At 41.2% G+C, this 14,119-nt stretch overlaps 1 protein-coding gene across 1 annotated transcript; it reads right to left on the bottom strand.

The window, feature by feature from the left end:
* Nucleotides 1-441: 441 nt before the first annotated feature.
* Nucleotides 442-12,540, bottom strand: AKIRIN1 (akirin 1). The gene is made up of 5 exons (XM_065878325.1): nucleotides 12,214-12,540; nucleotides 8,002-8,142; nucleotides 5,572-5,706; nucleotides 4,167-4,238; nucleotides 442-3,501 (listed from the first exon to the last, which is right to left on the bottom strand). Exons 1-5 carry the CDS (start codon nucleotides 12,431-12,433, stop codon nucleotides 3,491-3,493), a joined length of 579 nt encoding a protein of 192 aa, XP_065734397.1. The 5' UTR covers nucleotides 12,434-12,540; the 3' UTR covers nucleotides 442-3,490.
* Nucleotides 12,541-14,119: the final 1,579 nt, after the last annotated feature.

The raw sequence follows: 14,119 nt of genomic DNA, 5'->3' as shown, positions 1-14,119 counted from the left end.
AACTGGTCATTCTAAAGAGTATGCTCCCTGCCCTCATCCTAGAGAATCATTCCTCTAAAAAGTTCGTTAGCTCTTTCTGTAAGATGTTCACTTTGGCAACCAGTTTACATTTGTAAGCAGAATTTTTCATCATACCTCAACCTGAGGTGTGACTCCCCCATCCATGATGCACCAAATTTGCCTTGTTTGTGAGATTTCTCAAGTGTCTATCAGTGCTACAGTGCAGGGGCCCACACACTTTTCTATAAAGGGCCAGAGAGTATTTTCAACTCTGTGGTCCATACTGTCTCTTGCTCTGGAGTTGCAGTATGAAAGCAGCCACAGATGCAAACAAATAGGCGTGGCAGTGTTCCAATATAACTTTATTTACAAAAAATAGGCCATAGTTTGCTGATCCCTGCGGAGTAACAAAATACAGATTCACTGAAAGGCATTACTGAATTCATTTGTCATTTACCTTTTATTTTTTAGTCAAACACTTAAAAAGTACAAATTCTAATAAGAGAATGTGAGATTTGATGTTAACAAGGGGCTATTTGTTCTGGAAAGTTGAGAATCACCACTGCAGAAAGAGGTTTTGGTCTTCAGATCTGATGAAGACCACTGTAAAGAAACCTGCTGTAACATTTTCAAGTGCATATTATATGCCCCAACCTGTGCTAAATATAAGTACTTTCTTTACATGGACTATTTAATCTATTTGAAAACAAACCCCAATGATGTACATACAATTAACCCTCATTTTACAGATAAGGAAACCGTGGCTCAGAAAGTTCAGTAGCTTGGCAAGGCTCACATAGCAAATTAGTGGCAGAGCAGACTAAACTCTAGGGCTACAAACATCCAAAGGCCATTCCTTTAGCTACTATTCTAAACAACCAATCCTCCCTGGTGGGCAGAGAAGATTCACTGTGTGTGGAAGGTTGGCCCAAGTTCATGTGTCTTCTGATGTTCTTCTTTTCCTGGGAGCTCTTGACAATTATGACTGCCTCACAAACTTTAATCTCCCCTGTACTCCTCTGACCTAGGTATGCATGGACACTTACTCCTTTCATTCCCCTTAAGGTGAAGACTTTACTTAAAGATAATAAATGGAATTCAAACAGAAAAAAATTTTAACTAGCTCACTAGATACAGATCTTCTGAGACCACAGGTTCTGGCCCATCCTTACGGTCTCCGTACGTTGACTTCTTCCCCGGGCCTTGACCTATTTCCATGAGACAAAGACACATCCCCACCTGGGAATGCCCCTATGTTCAAGCCCTAGAAATCAAGGTCTAGGAAAAAACACCTTTCACTAGTCTAAGGCTTACCTCACAGGTCCCCATTTTCTGACCTAGGAGTCATCTTCTCTCTGCATAAAACATTAAACAAACATGTCCAGTCCCTTTTGAGGAGATCCCAAAACCCAGCCATGGTGGCATGGTCTTACTCTGTGGCCCCAAAAGGCAACCATATGACAATAAAACAGCCTAACAACACTAGGTGCAGTGAGAGGGTGTCTGTCATTTTCCTTATAGAAACCTACTCTATTTCCCACCCAGCAGCCATTTAGTAGGAATGGGGCTGACAACTGCAAGAGTGAATGAACATATCACACTGATTCTCTAACAAGAAGACTTCAGTGAGGCAGCGTTCCCCATTTCTGGCCCATCCTTCAGGACTTCGGATGGCCCCCACAGCTGCCCTGCCCTTGTTTTAGGGTGACTATCCCACTGTAAGGCCACTCCCATTACAGCCACTGCTATTCTCCTCTTCCAGAAACAAGTGACTACCCTGGAAAAACAAGAGATGAAACACACTGCCCTTCAAATATGAAGTAAAAATAATTCTTTAATTATTAAAAGATCACTTCTGGGCTTTAAAAAGTCTTTAAATCTTAAATGTAATGTTGAAATAGGGAAATGGTTATAGCAGCCTCACATAAATTATTTGAATTAATAAACATTATCACAGTATTAAGAAGGCAAGGTAAACAAATAGCTTAAGTATTTTATTTGTTTGCAACTAAGCTTGTTAACACTATATAATGAAAATGTACAAAGAATAATGTTGCAGTTTTTGGTTAGATTTAAGTCAAAGACATTCATTAATAAGGAATCTTCGAATGTGAATATTCCAGAAACTTCTCTAAGCCATCTGATCAGGACAACTGTCTCTGAATATTACCTTACTTTGGAAGGTACTGGCATACATTTGAATTAAACACAGTTTTTTTCAAAATAAGCCTTAATTAAAAACACTATTCTATATTCAAACTAAAACAATTTTAATAGAACTTTCCTTTCCAGAAACAATAATAAAGGAAACAAGGCATTTTGTAAAACGTGGTCCTGAACAAGTCACAGTAAAAAATAAATGTATACTTAACTTCCACCTCCTCAAAACAGAGGTTACTTTCTGTTCCTCAGCCTTGGAAATAAGGTGAAGAACAGTCTGTAAGCAACTTCGGGCAGGGGGTTGCCAAAACAAAGCTCAAGCAATTGAACATGGACATCTCTTAAAAGAATTTGGGGGAACCTGACCAAAGGATCCAAATTCTATTTCTAATAAGTGATAACAAAGGTGAAGTGGCGCCTCCCAAGTAGCAGTGCCTCAGGGGCGTGGCCCAGCCCCATGCTCGCCTTTGTCATGCTCCCAAGCAAAGCCTGATGCTCCTCCTCCAGAGGAGACTCTCTTCCTTCTTAGAGGTTCAGTGTCCAGGGAGCTCCTTGTGTGAATGAGGTGAGCACAGACTCCACGTGGGTATTTTAAGGCTTGGAGTCAAAGTAATGTTCTAACACAGCTAGGCAGAGTCATGTGTCAAATGGCCTGTCTCGGGTTTGTTCTAATTCCTCACCACGCATTTGTAGACCTAGGACCACAGACCTTTGCTATGTCGTCATAATCATATCTAATGTCCATCCTAACTTATGATTCATATTCTGTGCCTGGAACCAGTCCCTGTATTTAACAATAACACCTACACAGAAAACAATCCACTGTTACAACTTATATGGTCACAAAACATTAATGATCTTCTGTAGACCAAGGAAATGTTTTTAACCATAATTGTCGTGCATCAAATTCACAGCCAGAATCCCCAAGATCAAAAAAATTTGCACAATACAAATAATAACTTAAAATACACATACACACACATACACACACTCTCACACACACTTCTTACAGAACTGTGCTTGGGGAAACTCCATTTGTTGAGTGCCACTGAGGGCATATTTTGCTAAACTGCTGCTCCAGGTATTTTTGTTTGGAAAATCTATCACAGTAGGGCACAGCTGTTTATTGGATGAGCAGAAAAGAAACATATGCTTGTGGCAACCGGAAAGTTTTAAGGTCTTTCAAGTTGTATAAAATGGACCTGCAGAAACATTTAAGTGTTCTCAGGATGCAAAGTTGGAGCTGAAATGTGATATCAAACCAGTTGCAAAAAGTGTACAGCAGCCATCTCTTGAGGTCAAACCTGGTACCCAGATATGCAAGAAAGCTTCAGGACACATCTATAAATTAGGAATAAAAAACAAACGAGTGTAAGAATACTAAAAATATAGTGTCATGCTTTTTAAATATTAACTAACGGTAAATGTGATAAACAGTAGAGGATATCAATCACCACTAAAGAGGTCCTAAATTCGCAAGAATTTAAGAAACTTGACTCAGACTCAGTTTACATATATAGCTATTTATAATTTCTGTTTTGAGTAACAGGTAGTTGCAAGATGTTTAGAATTAAGAAATTCTGACCACACACTTGATAAGCTGGCTTAAGGACTCAACTTTCATAAATTAACAATTGAAACTACCTTTCTGAGGGAAAAGCCAGGTATTAAACAAATTGGCACTGAAGTCAGACCACCTGGGGTTTTAATCCTGGCTGAACCACTAGCTGTATGAGCCTGGACAAATTATTTAAATTCTTTAAATGCTATCCTTACCTGTAAAATGGGACTAGGAATAGTTCCTCCCCCACAGGGTAATTGTGGATTAAATAAACTTTGTGAGGATTTAAAGGGTTTAGCACAGTGCTGGACATATAAGTATTCTTTAAATGTTATCTATTATTTTACTTCACAGGGGCTTTCTGCTCTCAGGAGACAAGGTACTCAGTGTCAAAATCTTGCTCTTGGAAGTTGAAAAATTCAATGAAAAACTTGGCAATACTTACAGCTTGTTGGCCTTGTCCCATATCGTCGCATAATCTGATCATGTGTGAATTTCACAAAAGATTCATATTGTTCTGTGAGGGGAAAGACAGTATATACTATCCCCAGAAAATCTCCCGCAGTTTTTCAAGAATCAAGGGTCAGAATCACATCTAGCTTCCCAGTTTATATTATCCACGCTCAGGCCTTGCTTGTAATGGTCACTCTGAGATCTGTTCCTTTCTCTTAGGTCCCAGAGCCAAATCCCTGGCTCCTAGGTTTGGTCACTGATCATCGCTAACATTTTCCTAATAATCTCACCCCTGCTATAATTCCATCTCCTGCTAATGGCTTCCCAAGATAGACAGCTGTTCTCACTACCACAAGCCAGCAAATTTTAGTATATCTCCTATAGGACATGAAGCTTGAAGCTCTTTTCTGCACTCTATCTTTTCTATAAATTTCAACATACAAACTGAGTGAGAGAGGTGGAATGGCTAGAAAGCTAAGAGAAAATTCCACATTACCTAATTGCAGACAGTTCCACAGAAGTACCTTCTGAAGGGAAACTCAGTAAAAAGACAGACATCCAAGAACACAGAAGTGACTTACAGCCAGCTGGTCTAAACAATTTTGGAGTGGGGGTAGAATAGGGGAATGACATACTACAGCTACTTCTTATAATACACATTGTTAGTATATTAAAGGATCAAAAAAATGTTACTATAAAGAAATTCATTTAACTCTGTTGTTAAATCAACAGTTCTCAATTTAAAGCCGACCAATTAACATTCTGTGGTGTGGGCCACCACATGAGGAAACAATACTTACAGGAAGAAGCTGTTGCCTAAAACCACTCTGATCACAACATCACCCTCTTTCACTAAACAGGTACTACTTCCTATTCCTGATTTAGATCTCTTCCTTTCACAAAAGGGTCTACTGGTTGCCATCACTAATCACTCTTTGTTCTAGCCTGTGCGGTGCTTTCCAGACTTTTAAAGTACCTCTAAATCACAGGATGCCTGACTTCCCACATCCATAAAGTGACTCCCACCAGGAAGTCTGAATGTGTAGACTATACTCTTCCCAACCACCTGTTGGGAGGTCAGCATGATTCCTACCACCTGTTTACCCACCAGCTTGCCCGAATAACCTACTTGATGCCTTTATTCATATGGAAAATTCCTGAAAGAAAAGCTTGGCTTATCTTGTTTCAGAAACGTAAATGAAAAGTCCTTCCATATAATGTATAAATAAAATGTTTAGAATGCAAAAGAGAGTAACCAAAGAGAGAAAATTAATACTCACGATTCATTAAACCTTCTGGAATTAAGTCTTACGCTTTTTCTAAGTTACCATTTACTTAACTGGGATTAATCCTTACAGAACCCTATTAACAATGGCATAGTCACTGCCTCAGCCTACCTGCTAGTTTGGTATTGAGGATTTGCTCATATTCCTCCCGAATTTTATCTTCATAGTCTTTTAAGAGACGCTCACATATTATTCCAACTTGTCGGAGGGTAAAGGTGGGCTGGTCCTTCTTCATCCAGGAGGAACCTGGCCAAAAGACATACTTAGTTTACATATACATTCTAGCTCTAGGGTTCTGAATTAGTAACTATGCAAAGAGTCCTAGGATATAAAAATTGTTTAGAAAAATGATATTTTCCACTGCTTTACATGGAATAGTTTCACAAAGTTCTGACATTCATTCTACAAGGCAAGGCTGAAGGTAAATTAAGAAGTAGGAGGAAAGTATATTCAGATGTGCTAAATGATCTGCACACAGAAAAACAGTTCTGATGCCATAACGATCCGAGCCCATACAGAATGCTCACTTGGTAAAGAACAAGAACAAAAAGGTTAAAGCTGATACAAAGCCTCTAGTCTGAATTAGAGAAAGTAGATTCACAATATAAGAGCTACCCAGATCTTTGGAGATCGTCTACACCTATGTTTAATCATGGTGGTGCATCATAATTATCTGTAGAATTAACAACAACAAAAAAGATACATATGTCGATTTAATTCTGGGGTAGGGCTTAGGCATCGTTTAAGTTCCACAGGTGATTCTGATAAGAAATGGTTGACTTCCCCAATATAAAAAACTGTTAGCTAAGTCTGACGAATGACAAAAGGAGATGATTAGGCACTACACATCTCATCCTTGATCCCTTTTGAAACTAGGTTGAGAAAAATGAAATGTTCATTAGACTGCAGCTGGAAACCAAAATTTCCCCTGGGATGCCAGATGGAAATTGGCTTCCTGATCATGATAAAAGCAGCAGCTCTGTTGGCAGCCCAGTTCTGAGTTTTCCTCAAAGCTCAGCCTAGAATCTGTTTCTTCAGCCCTCTTAGTCTATAAACCAGTTAACGTCTTGAAACAAATCGTTTTTTGCTTAAACCAAAATTTTTTCTCTACAAATAAAACCTGCAAAACATCTAGTCAGTAATTATTTATAATTGTTTCTCTACCCGTAACATATTTTATTACTTCAAAATGATATTACTAAAATCCGAAGAGAATATTAAGGAGAGACGTGCTAGCTACAACCATTGAAGGATCTATCACTCATGTATGGGCAAGAGCAATTAATTGGAAAGGGTGTTGTTTGAGGGTCAAGACCTTTGGGTTATAAGAGGACAATTTTTTTTTAAAATGTATTTATTTTTTATTTATTTATTTTTGGCTGCATTGGGTCTTTGTTGCGGTGTGTGGGCTTCCCACTGTGGTGGCTTCTCAGGTTGTGGAGCATGGGCTCCAGGCACACGGGCTTCAGTAGTTGTGGCTCGTGGGCTCTAGAGTGCAGGCTCAGTAGCTGTGGCGCAGAGGCTTAGTTGCTCCGCGGCATGTGGGATCTTCCCAGACCAGGGATCGAACCCATGTCCCCTGCATTGGCAGGCGGATTCCCAACCACCATGCCACAAGGGAAGTCCCAAGATGACAATTTTTAAAAAAATTATTTGTGGTGAAATTCACATAAAATGAACCATTTTAAAACTGAACAATTCAGTGGCATTTAGTATAGTCATAATTTCTACAACCACCACCCCTATCTAGTTTCAAAATATCTCCACCACTCCAAATAACACCCCTTACCCATTAAGCAGTTTGTCCCCATTCCCCGCTCCCCCTATCTCCTGGCCAACATCAATCTGTGTTCTGTAAGGAGACAAGTTTTAATCAAGGTAATTTTTAATAACTCTTAGAACTGTTATAAAGTAGAATATTCTGTGAGGAAACAAATATTCTCCTCTACTGTTAAAGTAGGCAGAGTCCACCACCAGTGGTGATGTTTGGGCCCTGGCCTGTTGACTATTTACAGGGATATGGCAGGCAAGACTCATGGCTGAACTATGTGACCATGAAGGTTCCCTCCAACCCTGAGATTCTATTTTTGAGCCATCCTCTCTGACCACCTGTCAATATTACAGAGCAGTGCTGTCACACAACTTTCTGCAATAACGGAAATGTTCTGTAGTGCTGTCTAATACAACAGTTACACGTGGCTACTAAGTACTTGAAATATGGCTACCACAGCAAGAAACTGAATTTAAATTTTAAGTAATTTAAAATTAAACAGCTACATGTGGCTACTGGCTACGGTATTATATGCTGCAGTTATAGAGGGTACTCTTGAATTGGGTGGAAGGAAGCCCAGTCAAATCAACCTAAGGTCTTTTGCAATTTCATGACTCCATGGTTTTAAAAGTATTTATAAGTAGTAATACAATGAATACACTTTATCAATTTTATTACTTTAGATGAAATCAATTCTGGTTTAGGAAACCATCATTTTAATTACCACTTACAAACTCTTAAATGGATGGTGCACACTAAAACATGCTTACCTGGCGAACTAGGTGCTGTGAGTGCTGAGGAGTGAGGCTGACTTTCCGAAGTACAAGCTTCACTCTGATTAAGAACAACTTCTAAATGTCTCCACCTCTGATAACGACTGTATTCTTGTTTTATGTTCTGAAAAATTTGCTCTAATAAAAAAGAAACACACTTGAGCATTCACTTTACTGTGTTACTTCTTCAAGCTTCTTGTCCCTCCTCCCATGTTATATTAACAAATGTGTTTATACCAGATAAAGCACTCCTCCTATAATCCCCAAAATGTTTCCTCTTGTTGCCACTATTTCAGTAATACATAGGATAGCAGCTATTTTGGCATAAACCACCCAGGTAGTTCCCTTTGCTTCTTTTCCTGTGACAATGAAGACCAGATCTGCTGTTTGCTGTAGGATTAAGTAGGACAACTTACAGCAACAAACAATCAAAACCATCCTTAGCTTCTTCACCTAATAAGAAGTAATTTTTGATCTCCTCTGAGTTGCACAACTTCACAAACAAGGGTATTAGGAACAAGTCTCTTACACCAAGGCCTTCTAACAATGAAACTCTTGTCCTGTTTGGGATTTAAGATCTTTGGAGAAGAGGAGAGCGGAAACCATTATGTTCACAGCCTGGACACTGACCAAGAGAAGACCTGAGGTTACTGCTTGGAACTGATGGTCAGAGCTTAGAAAAGAATTTTCTGATCCTAAAAGAGGCAATATTTGGTAGGATTCAGATGACTATTCTGTGTCAAGGTAATCATAAACTAATTTGTTAATGCTATTAACGGAGTCCAGGACATACAAATCACTAACCACCCTGAAGGCCACTCCTAGAGACAACACAGAATCTGGAAAGATGTGGTTTTCAACAAGTTTTTTGGGGTTTTTTGATAGAATATGTATTCACTTTCCAGATCATAAAGCCTCCTTATAAAAAACAAAAGCCAGGAAATTATATCACCCCCCCACTTACATTATTCTAATATATACTTTGCTATAACAATTTTTTTTTAATGGGGGGTAAGTGTTGATAATGCCATTTTGCTTCTTCCTATGTGACTGTGACCTTGGGAAATCATTCAGGATCTTTAGCCTAGTACTTCAAAACAAATGTTAAATGCCTACCCAATAAAGTTGTGAGAATCAACACCAAAGACATTAACAATGCCATAACAAGTGATGGTACAGTCCAGGGACTGACATGAACTCAAACTAGCTCCACACGTAGCTAAACTCCAGAACTCTCAAGCCTGAACACTGGAACAATGCAGGATTAGCAAAGCTTTCCTTTCAGAATGCTATGAAGTTCATATTTTAGATCCCTGAATTTATGAAGTCTTTGCTTCATCTTTAAAATGCATTATTCTCCAAGCACATACTTGCCAGAATCAATACAAGGATGTAAGGAACTGCAAAGAATTGAAACAAGAAAGGACAAGTATGAGGACAATGCTCATAAGAACAGAAGGTCTTTGATAAACTTCTAACTGCCTCCTGTACAGCAAAGTGAACAAATGGAAAGATACAACATTAAGGCTGGTAGAAGGACTGGGAAGTCCAAGAATCTAAACATGGTAGTATGCACAGGAGAAAAAGAAGTAGCTGTGACTTTCTTCCCGAGCAGGCCAAGGCATTTTTTTCTTTAAAAAGAAAAATGCAAATTTCTTTTTAACAGTGGATAATAATTTAAATTCTTGCCTCCCGTTATTATTTGAGGTTGTGCTTCCAGCTTATATCAGACTAAGCCCATCTTCAAAATTTTACAATGACTCCTAGTTGCTACAGACCAAATTCAAACTCTTGAACATGGCATTCCATGCCTTCCAAGACTGGGCCCCAAATTATTTTTCCAGTTCCACTACAACCGAGTTGCATTAAACTATCCTTTCCTTCACCTGTGGGTTTTCTAGCCTTTGCTCTAGCAGTTTTCCTTTGCTTGAACTGGGGCGGTCTCTCCCCCCAACATTATTCAAGACCCAGCTAAAATGCTACCTTTCTGGAAGTTATTCTCCAACCCTCAAGTCATGATCAATTAACTGCTTTGCATCTAGACTCCCTCCATGTTTACAAACATTTCCTGGAGATCAGCAAACCCCTTCCATGTCTGGTATCCATCTAGCTCCTTTAAGCAATGAAAGGCTTAATTTTATAGGCTCCTTCCATAAAAAAGTGCTATGACACATATCTTTTTTTTTTAAGTTTAGTAAGAACATAGTTTCTTGACTATTTCTGAGAGAACTTTTTTTTTTTGAGAGAACTTTTGAGTTAACAAGTAGGATATTTTGATATGAAGTCACTGATTTTTAAATTCACTTTTCTATTAGTTGGCTTTATTCTTTCTTTTTTTTAGCAATTAATATTTCCTCCCCCATTCTTCCTTTTTAATCCAGAAGGCATCTTTCTCTTCAGCCAAAGAAAGAACCAAATTATTCAGTTTCTTTCATGACAGAACCATAACTGATCAACCTTTACAAATGAATATTTTTAATAAAATATTTTAACACAAAATGACTAAGAAATCTATGCAAAAATTAAATTTTAAGATTAAAAAAACAGCAACGCCATTACAGCACCCTGCCATATTTAGGCTTCCAAATACATTGAACAATCACTTAGTAAGCACCTGCTATATTATGAACTACCATAAAATTAATCTAGAGGGTAGTATTGGAAGAAATAAAACATTTACATAAATTCCATTGAGACAGATAGGGCAAGTACTAATTCTATTTTGCAGAAGAGAGATCCAGAAAGATTATGTGACTCTCCTTGGGTATCTGTAGGAGCAGTGGAAGAAAAAAATATCACTTCAAGAGGACATCTATGTACCCTGCTTTTGCAAACATTATTTCATTCAGTACATAAGGCTTTGCAACAATAAGTGATCAGGGAATTTAAAGTAGAATAGAGTTCCTTATGGAGCAGGGTTAGTCAGGTAATGGAAGACTTGAAGAAATGACTGTATTTGGATTAACAAACAGAAGGTGAAAACATCATGATGGAAGACAGGATACAGGCACAGCCAAGTGGGTCTGGGGGAAAAGAGCAAAGGCATAGTTTGGGGAAAAAAATGTATAAAAGACTGACTAGGTAAGAAATGGTTAGAGTTGATAAATCCTTTGAATGCCAGGATAAAGAAGAGATAAGGTGAACACAAGTAAGGATACAGTGCCTAGGAGAGCCTGGCTGGCAACTGCTGGGATCTTGGTGTGAGAGGATGAGGGCCTCAAATCTGCATCGTGGATACACAGAAGGAGGAAATAATGGCTAAAGACACTGGTAACTGAAAAGGGGCAAGAAAGAATGATTTTAAGGCAACCTCAAGGTTTTGACAACGCTTGAGGAATAGAAAAACCCACACAAAGAAATGACTTGCCAAAGTCCAGTTTTGAGGCACCCCCCGCCCCGCATTTCCGGAAGCCCTTTAAAACTGCTAACTATTCATTCTGATGCACTTTCCCCTCTACTCCTGCGCAATGGTTAGGGGTTCGGGTTTTTTTTTTTTTTTTTTAACTTTATTGTCACACCAGTTCTCCTCCTTCCTTGGCCTATGTGGAATCCCTATTGAAGGAGAATCTCTCTGTTACGGATGGTTGAATTCCTGCTTCCGGAACCTCTGTATGTTTAAGGATTCTCAAATTCTAGCTAACGACCTACCGATTTCAAACCATATATGGTACAGGACCACAGCCATACAATAAAACAGGGCCAGTCTCTTAGAAACAGGTTGAAATCGGATTCCACGCCTTCGACGGCGGCCTTAAGTCCCTACAGACTTCTGGAAATCAGGTCTCCCTACAAGCCACAGCAGTGCTGCACAGCACGCACTCAGGCCCCCTCCCAGCAACCCGCCCCCAACCCCACACCCTCAAGGCCGGGTTCGTGAGCGGAATCCAATTTTCCATGGCCCACTGGATCTGCAGGGTGGCTCAGTGCAGGCGCGGGCAGCGGACGCAGGAAGGGCTACGGGGGCTGCCCACCCCCCTAGGCTCTCCAGCTCCAAGAAAACCGAAAACCGACACTGTGGCCACCCTACGCCTCCCGGATGTCTCCCATCCCCGGAAGCGACCAGGCCCAGCGACACCCCAGTTCCCTTTGCTCAGGGCAGAGAAGGGGTCCGCGAGTGAATTAGCCTAGCGTTCATGAGCTTCCCTCCCCCACCCCCTTCAAAAAAAATGCCTGGGCCTGGCTTCCTGCCAAGCCCGCAGCGTAGGTTACCCGGGGTTGGAAGGCGCCGCTCGCTGCCGGGCGGGGCGGGCTGCTGCAGAGTCGGCGGTGGGGTCTGCGCCTGAAGCAGCGGCGGCGGCTCGGCGTCCGGGGGCCTGAGGCCCGGAGTGGGGCCGGGCAGAGGGGCGCAGCGCCGCCGTTTCGGGGAGCCGGGGCTCAGCAGCGCCGCCTCGAACTCCATAGGCCGCTTCAACGTCGCCCCACACGCCATGCCGCTGAAGGGCCAGGGACCAGGAGCCGACGCGACTTTAACTGCGGCCCAACCTCCCGCTCCTCAGCGGAGCCCGCAAGCCGAGCCGGCTCCAATGGCGGCTCCAGCACCGGCAAAGGCGCTGGCCCCGCCTCCTGGGACGTCACGGGCCCTCGCCACCGCCCAGAACAGGGGGAGGAAGCCGGAAGGGCCGCTCTGGGAGGTCAGTGAGCACGTTCCGGCCCGCGGCGCCCTCTGCTGAGGAAATGGAAAGGCCTGGGCGGATAGCTTGGTCACCAAGCAAGGTCGGGAAGGCCCCAGCCACTGCCGCTCCCAGGGTCCCATCGTCCCCCCATCTTCCTGAGCAGACGCGCCGGGGTGGCATCTTAGGTTTTCGCACCTGCGCGAACAGGCATGGGGGAGGGGAGAGTTGGCGGGGCTTGTCCAGAGGCCGCGGGGTTCTGTTGTCTCCCGGTACAGTAACTTCGTTCCATCCAGAACGCTCTAGGCCCTGTGATGAGAGAGGGTTATTCTAAAAGGTCTGCAGGGGCATCCCCCGAGTCCAGGAAAGTCTTCACTTAAACATAACCCAAAGTCTGTGGGTGGACTTCAGGAAGTCCACCAACCCTATGAAACTGTGTGCAAAATAGCGTGTGTGTGTGGACGTATTTTGGGATAGATGACCCATGTGTTCGTCAGCTCATCACAGGGGTCTGTTACTCCAAACAGTTAAAGAACAAACAGAAAACAACCCACTGGCTTAAATCATCCAAGAATGGTGTCAGAGGGTTAAGAACTTCAGCTGATAACTGATTTGCCAGTCTCCCCGTCTGACCTGGCAGCCCAGATGCTTCCTCAGGTCTATCCGAATTCTTCAAAGCAGTGCCAGCTATAAAGTGCTTTTGATATTCTGGAAAGATAAATAGTTAACAGGAGGGTTCTGCTTTCGGGAACCGTATGTGCATGTCTAGTACTGGGAAGCAGGCTCAGTACTTTCAAGAGATCATCAAAGGGATCTTAGATCCAAAAAAGGCTAAAACCTTTCTATAACTATTCATATATATATATATATATATATATGTAAAATAATGGCCATGCCTCCAGGGATCTGTCCGCCTAACCACATCTCTGGAGTTTTCCAAAACAGTCCAAATTTCAGATACTCTCTTTTACTAGACCTTATGCCAGATCAATGTGCCCCAGTATTTGAGTTGCAGAATATGAGCGATACTACTTCAGTCCCATTCTTTGTCCCTTTTCTGTTGCTCTTCTCTGTCCTCCCCAGTTTCTCCAAATTTTATTAAGATCCAAACATAGGTTAAGTTTTCTTGCATTTATTTTTGACAACTAGCAGAAATAACTCTAAAATGACTAAGCATACCAAATGTTAAGTTTATTTTATCCCATTTCTTTTCCATAAGGACATAAAGGTTTACAATAGGCAAAACCAACCAACCAAACAACAGCTAGAAATAGAACATTAGGGCCAAAGAAAAAGGAGATCACAATTATCCTGGGGTTAAACATGACTGTGACTGAATTTGATATTTTAGTTCTCAGTTTTCTGGCTGCCAGGGCAAAAATGAAAACACAGTACATGTTGAATAGATTTTGTCATCTGAAAAATCAGTTTATCAGAGGAGACAGACCGTAGATTTTTTTTCATAACACTAAATTCTAAAGGTAGTTTCTCATGTGACTTTATTA

The sequence above is a fragment of the Phocoena phocoena genome, chromosome 1, assembly GCF_963924675.1.
Source record: "Phocoena phocoena chromosome 1, mPhoPho1.1, whole genome shotgun sequence".
NCBI lineage: Eukaryota > Metazoa > Chordata > Mammalia > Artiodactyla > Phocoenidae > Phocoena > Phocoena phocoena.
The sequence above is the reverse complement of the archived record's forward strand: the minus strand, read 5'-3'. Positions and strand labels throughout refer to the sequence as shown.

Excerpts from the sequence above, each read along its gene's own strand:
- AKIRIN1 (XM_065878325.1), bottom strand. The coding sequence starts at position 12,433 with ATGGCGTGTGGGGCGACGTTGAAGCGGCCTATGGAGTTCGAGGCGGCG. Across the intron at positions 5,707-8,001 it reads CACAGCACCTAGTTCGCCAG|GTTCCTCCTGGATGAAGAAG; the intron begins GTAAGCATGTTT and ends TCTTTTGGCCAG. Across the intron at positions 4,239-5,571 it reads CCTCAATACCAAACTAGCAG|AACAATATGAATCTTTTGTG; the intron begins GTAGGCTGAGGC and ends TTCCCCTCACAG.